The 8,029-nt window shown below is 39.8% G+C and overlaps 1 protein-coding gene across 8 annotated transcripts in view; it reads right to left on the bottom strand.

The window, feature by feature from the left end:
• Positions 1-3,643: 3,643 nt before the first annotated feature.
• LOC105482352 (ring finger protein 145) overlaps positions 3,644-8,029 on the bottom strand; it is a 107,903-nt gene continuing 103,517 nt past the window's right edge. For all 8 annotated transcript variants that reach the window (XM_071098133.1, XM_071098131.1, XM_071098134.1 and 5 more), the window contains 2 exons: positions 7,514-7,870; positions 3,644-5,261 (listed from right to left, as the gene is read on the bottom strand). In XM_071098133.1, the coding sequence (XP_070954234.1) occupies positions 4,896-5,261; positions 7,514-7,870 (723 nt within the window). In that variant the 3' untranslated portion in view covers positions 3,644-4,895. The remainder of the gene's footprint in view (positions 5,262-7,513; positions 7,871-8,029) is intronic.

The following is an 8,029-nucleotide window of genomic DNA, read 5'->3' as shown; positions in this document are numbered from 1 at the left end:
CCAAAAAAGGTTGGTAGATTTGGCCAGATGGCACATGCACACCTGCATAATGCGTCAGCCAGGCTTTACTGCTTCACTGTAGAAACCCTATTGGTTGTAATGTTTGCTGAAATCCTTAACCACCAATGTTTCCCAGAGGCAAAACTCACGTGTATTTCTTCTCTAAGAATCTTCTTCCATAAAAACGGTAGATCCAAGAACAAGGAGCCCCCTCTCACTGAAATAGCAGGAATATTTAAATAAAAGGTACTCTCATTTCCATAGAATCAGAATCATCTGAAAAATTGGAAAAGGTAAGATATCAGGCTCCATCCCAAACCTACCCAGTCAGAATCTATGGGACTCGGTCTAGGCGTCGTATTTTTCTTTTTTCTTTTTTTAGATGGAGTCCCACTCTGTTAGCCAGGTTGGAGTACAGCGGCACAATCTTGGCTCACTGCAACCTCCGCCTCCCAGGTTCAAGTGATTCTCCTGCCTCAGCCTCCCAAGCAACTGGGATTACAAACATGTGTCACCACGCCTGGCTAATTTTTGTATTTTTAGTAGAGATGGGGTTTCACCATGTTGGTCAGGCTGGTCTTGAACTCCTGACTTCAAGAGATCCACCTGCCTCAGCCTCCCAAAGTGCTGGGATTACAGGCGTGAGGCACCGTGCCCTGCTGGCATTGTATTTTTCACAAGCTTCCCAACCTGCTTCCAACGCCCATCAAAGGTTGAAAAACACTGGTCATGAAACAACTTGGTGATATCAAAATGCAAAATTCTAGCATAGATTGAAATTTAAAATGTCTTCGAATAAAACACTTGCTCAGTTTTTTTTCTTTTACTGCACTCCTGTCATTAAACAAACACGTTCTATACTTCCATAAATGAATATCAAATTTATACACATTGCTTCTGCTTTTTAATCGCGTTTTTCACTTTAATCAATACCAAATATCTGCACTATACATATTCATATAGGATCTGTTATTAAATGAGATGTCGAACTTGCCCAGTGATCACTTACAGCATCTTCTAAGCAAACAGAAGAGTCTGATGACAGCAATCTAATCTGCTAGAGTAAGCTGTGGTGGAGAGAACAGGGGTGAATTAGAGACTCAGCCCACCCCAGCTTATGCTGTTGCCAAGCAAGAATGAGTGGCCTATGCAGCCAGCACTTCCAATTTTTCACAAGAAGACAGAAACTGAGTTTGTCATGTACAATCTTGCAATTTTTAAATGGCTGGCAACTGATTCAAATATTTTTTAAAATATCATTTAAAAATGTACAATTGAGGCCAGGCATGGTGGCTCATGCCTGTAATTCCAGCACTTTGGGAAGCCAAGGCAGGTGGATCACTTAAGGCCAGGAGTTCGAGACCAGTCTGGCCAACCTGGTGAAACCGTCTCTATTAAAATATAAAAATTAGCCAGGTGTGGTGGCGCATATCTGTAATCCCAGCTACTTGGGAGACTGAGGCAGGAGAATCACTTGAACCCGGGAAACGGAGGTTGCAGTGAGCTGAGATTGTGACACTGCACTCCAGCCTGGGTGAGAGCAAGACTCCATCTCAAAAAAATAAATAAATGTATCATTGAGGCCAAACAACAAAGCAAAATTTATCAGCCCAGATTTCCCCAGAAGGCCCCAAATTTGTAATTTCTGCTCTAGCAACTGAGTTCAGGATCTGATCAGTTAAGACGATCAAAACCCACTCACAGAAATGACTTCATTTAGTTGCCAGGCAATATTATGCTCTCTGCCTCTGGAAAGAATAGAATTCTCTGCCATTTTTACACTACAGGGTTGATATGAGGAGCCGCCTGCTAAGTTTATTTGTTCATTCTGTAGATATTTAGAGTGCTCCTGCCGTGTACCAGACTGGGAATATAGTGGTGAACTGAATCTTAGGTAAGTTGAGTATGTAGCACAGCACATTAAAAAAAAAAAAAAAAAGAAGCATCTGTCTCTAGTTCAAAACTGTTAAAAAAATATGAAGCTCATTACTCAGTCAGTGGTGAGGATTAAAAATACAGATGGGCAAAACCTGAAACAGAATGACCAGTAATTTTTTTTCAGATGAGGCTGAAACCCAGAAAAATAAAGGCTAACCAAAGATCATAGAGGACTTAAAATTATAATCCAGAGCTCCTGTCCTTAGTGCAAGCCCCTTTTATCCCTCTGTGCTGCCCATCTCCCTAAATCCAAGAGGACTGATAAAGGATTGTCACAGTACTAATTTTGATGGCAAAGTTCATAAGGTGACAGACCTTATTACAAAGTTTTTAAGGGAATATTGATGCGTGAAAATAGGTATGCACTGTCTGAAAACACTGGAAACCATTAAGTAGACAAGAAAAGTGACCTAAAAAGGACTCATAAGGGAACTGATGATTCCATTTGATCAAGCAAAATACAAGGGGAACTGAATCTAATTTTCTCATTTTCTCTTCAGTAGAACAAACCAGGTGGTTAAACTTTGTCTTCTTCCTAAGTCAAAAACTCTGCAGTGAGTTGGAAGCTATTAAAAAATGACTAGATTTTGAATATGGATGACATTATACAATGCTACTCTCCAGTACATAAGGACAAAACAAATTAAGTCAGAGGCTCCCAATTGGTATACTTGGAACCATTCACAGGTGTGCTCCCAAATTCTGAATAATCTGTAAAATGAAGTCTTGCTCTACCAGAGGGCTGGTCACTGATATGCTCTTTCTAGGACATGGAAGACAGCTTCTGTCCTGTTGTGGCTGGTGGGGCCATACTAGTAGTTCTGGCCAAGGGAGTGAGTGGAAGTGACATGTCCATACCAGGGAGGAGCATGTGATTGCTGGTGTACAGCCTTGCGGTCTTCCCCCTGGCATGACCATCCAGAAAGTTCAATAGTGGCTGTTCCACCAGCCTACATCCCTGAGTGTCTGCACCAAATGGTATCCTTGTAGTGTACGTGCATGACATAAATCTTTGTGGTTTTAAAGCCACTATAATTTTGAGGTTTTCTGTTACAACCATGTAATATATTCCTCCTGAAATACACACAGTGACATTTGTCCAAAAGGCTACCAACAGACTCATCTGATTTGGTATGTACAGCTGGGATCTATTTGTTATTAAGAAGTAAAAAGTGTATTATAATGTGAAAGTGATTCCGAAGAACTCTATTTTTATTAAAATCCCAGATAATTACTGCTAGGTCTTTGGATAGTAGCCTTCTTACCACTAGAGGGAGCTATCTGCTTTGTCGTCTGCCTAACACAGAGCACCAAAAAGATGATAAACCTTCAGCACACCAGGGGAGAAATAAATTCTAGCCTAGATACTTTCCGCCCCCCCCCCCAAAAAAGTCATACTGCCTTAGTGTTAGGCTAGCTGGATAGAAGCTCTGAAATGCTCAGGCACCCCAAAAGGTTGATTCAATCTGAATCAGAAGTAAAGTTCAGAAATGTATACTTTTTTAAACTAAAAAGCTCCCCAAACACTTCTGAAGCAGAGCTAAGTTTGCTAACAGTGGGTGTAGAAGATTTCAAAGAAATGGTCCTTTTCAATCAGTTTTGCCATCTACAGGGCATTTCTGACAAGGATCAACACGTAAGTCCAACTAAATTAAAAACAAAAAAGCACTTCATAATGACAACAAACCACAGGAACAAAACATAATTATCTTCAAATTTAAATTTATTAAGACATTCAGCTATGTCTGTCAGTCTACATCCAAATTTGCTACTAAAAATAAAATAAAGTCACATCCCACATTAGGAATACCGAGGTCTGAAAAACACTTTTTGAGCCAAGCCTATTGTATAAATAAATGACTAGTTTCTTTTCATATCAAAATTCCCATAAAAAATTACATTCCCCCCTCCCCAGTTCTACCTGTAGCCATGATGAATGTAAAAATTTAAATATGACACATCCTTGTCAAAGAAAAGGTGCAAAGTCTATTAACAGCTTTAAAAGTGGCATTTGCAGAGTGTGATCATACAGTTATGTACTCATTCCCAAGGTGCAAATATTGCCATAATTTAACACTGTTTTGATTCATTTGCAAGAATTAAACATCACACAGGATTGAAAAGTACACCCAGGGCCTCTATCAGTGCCCTAAAGCCCTTCCCACTTTGGTCTCCTTCACTAAAGCGGACTCCAAAGTGTTCATTAGAGTTTTAGTTTACTTCACACAGCCAGCGAAGTATACAACATATTAACAAAAGTTTCATATACATCAAAATATTGAAGACTCCGTCATAAAGTTCAAGAGTCTCAGATTACACGAATGCACCCGCAAGGCCCAAGTGCCCACCCACCCCTTCCCTAAAGCACATACAAAGTATGAGCGTGCTTCAATCTTTGAATACAATCAATGCTTCTTCATCTTTGATTTCATTTCAGTGCTGTACAAGACTCAATCACCACCTGACTGAGTTCCAATTAACTGAGGAGAAAGGGGGTAGAGGAGAGGGCTGGTCGCTATTCAGAGTTGATGATGAGATTGATCTGTCCCACGGAGAGTGAAAGTTCAGTTCCACTTCTGCCTGCTTCTTCCCATGCTATCTTCATGCTCTTTATCCTCACTTCCTGAGTCCCTTCAACACTTAAATCTGATTTTATTTCTCTCACACGTATCAGGGGCAGTTTCTGAAGTTGCTGAGGTTGAATTTTCTTCACAAACCTCTATAAAACATCAGCATAGAACATATAAATACATTTTGATTAGCATACATTGCAAAATTTCTCCCACAATGTCAGCGGATGAAAGCAGGTGGTCCCCAATGAGAGGACTTCCTGGATTAGATCCTTGGAATGTCAGTTTCCTGCCTGATCATCTCATTTTCATTCCTCAAATCAGAGCATGAATTCCATCTTAACTTCTCCTCCAGAGTATCAAAGCATCATTCCTGCTTCTTTTCCTCTAGGCTGATTCAACAGTATGTGCTTCATCTTTCGCACTGTGAGGATATTCTTTGGGGTCAAAAACCCCTTCCTGGTTATCTGGTTGTCTGGCGATGCGCTCATTATTGTCCCTAGAACCTTCCTGTATCCTGGTCCCTGGAGTATGCTCTTGGCCTGGGGGTTCAGTACCTTCCTGAAACATGACGTTTTGCTCAGCTCCAGCATGAGGCTGTAGAACTGGCTCAGTTCCTAATCCTGGAAGCTGGGAGGAGTTTTTCAGGTGGCAGTGGCACAGAGGGCAGGTCTCCTGGACATACAGCCATTTCTTAAGACACCCTGCATGGAAAAAATGACTGCAAGGCGTGATCACAGCAGATTTCATGTCCTAGAAGAGGGGGAAAATAGATACCTTATAAATGTCCATTTTCTAGAATCTTTGGTGCTATCCCCAAAGTTCTGGTTCTAACATTTCTTTCCCACAATAAAAAATTTGTAACATAGATCTCAGAATAAAACTTACTTTATGTATCAGTAATAATCCTGCTGCCACCACAGATCCCCCATATACAAATAATGCAAGAACCACTGGCTAAGTACTTTCTAAAAGTGAAGGAAAAACCAAAAATGAGGAAGAAGCTACCTTTATAACTGGGTTTTGCCTCAATATGAAATGCAAGTGTTACAAAACTGTTGCAGTATGATTACTGGGTCTCCACTGGTATGACAAGAGTATAATTACAACCTCAGAAAATCTGATGAAGACAGGACTTTTTCTACAGCTTTGCTTCAACACAGCTGAACACATTACTCTATGATGAAATTATTGGCAAGGAGACAAAATCAGCCATATAATACCAGGATATTGGCAAGGAAGTGACAATCTCTCATTAGGGACAATGTATATACTCAGTTTCCAAGACCTGGTCTATATAAGCCAGTGTTTCTCAACTTGCATAAGAATCACTTGTTAACACATAGTCTTGGGCCATGAAAGACCTACTGAAGTGGAATATATCACGTTGTACAACAAGTCACCTATGTGACTTTTACACACATTTCATAACCACTGGAATAAGGAGTGGTGTACTCCTTATTAAACTGATATTTCTTGCATAAGATATATATGAAGAGGGAAGCCTGGAGACATGAAGTTATAAAGACATACATTTGGCGAATCAATCATTAATTTTGTTTAAAGTCCCAAAACAAGGAGGTGTGGATATCCCAGAAATTCCTTGCCAAGAACTGGTAACACCTGGGAGTCAACTTTTAAGCAGAAAGCCATCCAAGGAAAAGCAGCCAGCTGGGAAGCTAAGCAGTTGTACTCTCATTTTCCATATGATATCAGCAGGTAGTTCTAGCACCTCAAAAAAAGTGATGTGACAACAGGAAATACAAACAGGACTCTTGAATCCCCAAGATGGAATGTTCAGGCATCAGCTGCTGAAGCTGAGGTGCTCCGACTCTGTTTTGATGTGCTTTGTCCTGAGTACAATGAGGCTACCTAGCACAAAAGAGCTAGGGTTCACTTTAATAATAAACACAACTAAGAGAATGGCTACTTTGAAGGGAGGCAGGAACCCTATATTACTCCTCAGTCCCCTCAAATGCAAAAACAACCTGGAAACCATTGTTTAGCTAGGATCAAAAAGTATGTTCTAATCACAATAAAAAATTGGTAGTTGTATTTTACTATTAGAAAAAAATTCTTAAATACGCACAAATTTAAATATGCACAAATACATACATACCCCACCTAAACTACAAAAGCAATCCTGAAGTAAGAATATCCCCTGTATATTGATGACACTGTCTATAGTTTTAGTCTACCAGCCTACACTCTTAAGAGAGTGATTTTAAAAATGGGACACAGTTTCTGCTGCTGGTCATCATCTCACACAGGTTCTGCTGTTGGCCATTATCTCTGTCCATATTTCCAACAGTGCAGCCTCTTGCACGGGTGACTGATGATTAAACTTTAGGTCTTTTTGTTGTTTTATTTCTGAAGTGATTTAAGTACTACCTTTAATTTGTAACAGAATGCAATCATCAGGCTCTTTATGGTGCATGTGCCAAAGACTGTAAGTAGGCCAACTTCAATTGTACATCAGTTGGCACTTTGCCACATCCACCCACTTCCACCAAATGCTTGTATCCTCGGATATTTAGCAACCCAGAGGTGGGCACATATTCTCTCTACCTATGTTAGGTACATGAATAGTTCTTCCCCACTCTGGGAATACTAGAGGGAAAAGAGTCAGAATTTTGGCACACCACTTTTCAGGAGTTGCTGACCCCTCATTGATAGTATATTCGATAGTCCATGTGAGTGTGTATTCAGGAGTAAATATAAAATGCACCTAACCTGTTTTTCCTTTATTTATGGGTGAGCAATAATGTTGAAAACAACAATACATTAGAACCCAAGGGACTAAATTTAAAACTTAATTTAGAAATAAAATGGAAATATTTTATCAGGTCTTTAATATTTGAGGTCCACTTTTTTTTTAATCCAGAAGATAATTCTGCCTAGAAATTTAAGTTGAATTTGGTTAATATGGTTACAGTCCCTATGGTTACAGTCCCAAGGGATACACTGTATGACTTACCCAAACAGATTCTTATTGAAGGAGTTACCTGATAACAGATGGCACAAATATCATTGTGTTTCTCAAGCTGCTCTTTCGTAGCAATGGGTAACGATTTAATCTTATTCACAGCATCCCTGCGGAGAAGAAAGCTCTTCCACCCCAGCTGGGCCCGAAGCCACACGTTATAGTAGGAATGAATAAAGATGATCATTGAGCCCATCACTGTCCATTCTCCAAAGATGGTCTCTGAGACGCCATAGGCCACCACACAAAGGGCCACAAGAAACTCCAGCAGGCGGTAAGTGCCATTCACATAGTAAATGACATCATCCATGTTTTCCACTGGCTCTTTTCTGAATTCCTCAACCATAAATAAGACATAAATAAAAAGTGTTCCCAGAACCTGAAAAAACAATGTACGTATCTTGAAATATGATAAGAGACTTTTTTCATAGGCTTTAAACAATAACACATTCCTGGTGTTTTTAGGATGCAATATTTCAAATCTACAGCAGAGTATCCAGGGAAAAAAATATTTTAAATAAATAAAAATTCAACTCTA

This window comes from Macaca nemestrina, chromosome 6, assembly GCF_043159975.1.
Source record: "Macaca nemestrina isolate mMacNem1 chromosome 6, mMacNem.hap1, whole genome shotgun sequence".
Classification (NCBI taxonomy): Eukaryota; Metazoa; Chordata; class Mammalia; order Primates; family Cercopithecidae; genus Macaca; species Macaca nemestrina.
Note: the sequence above shows the minus strand (reverse complement) of the source record. Positions and strands in the feature narration are given on the sequence as shown.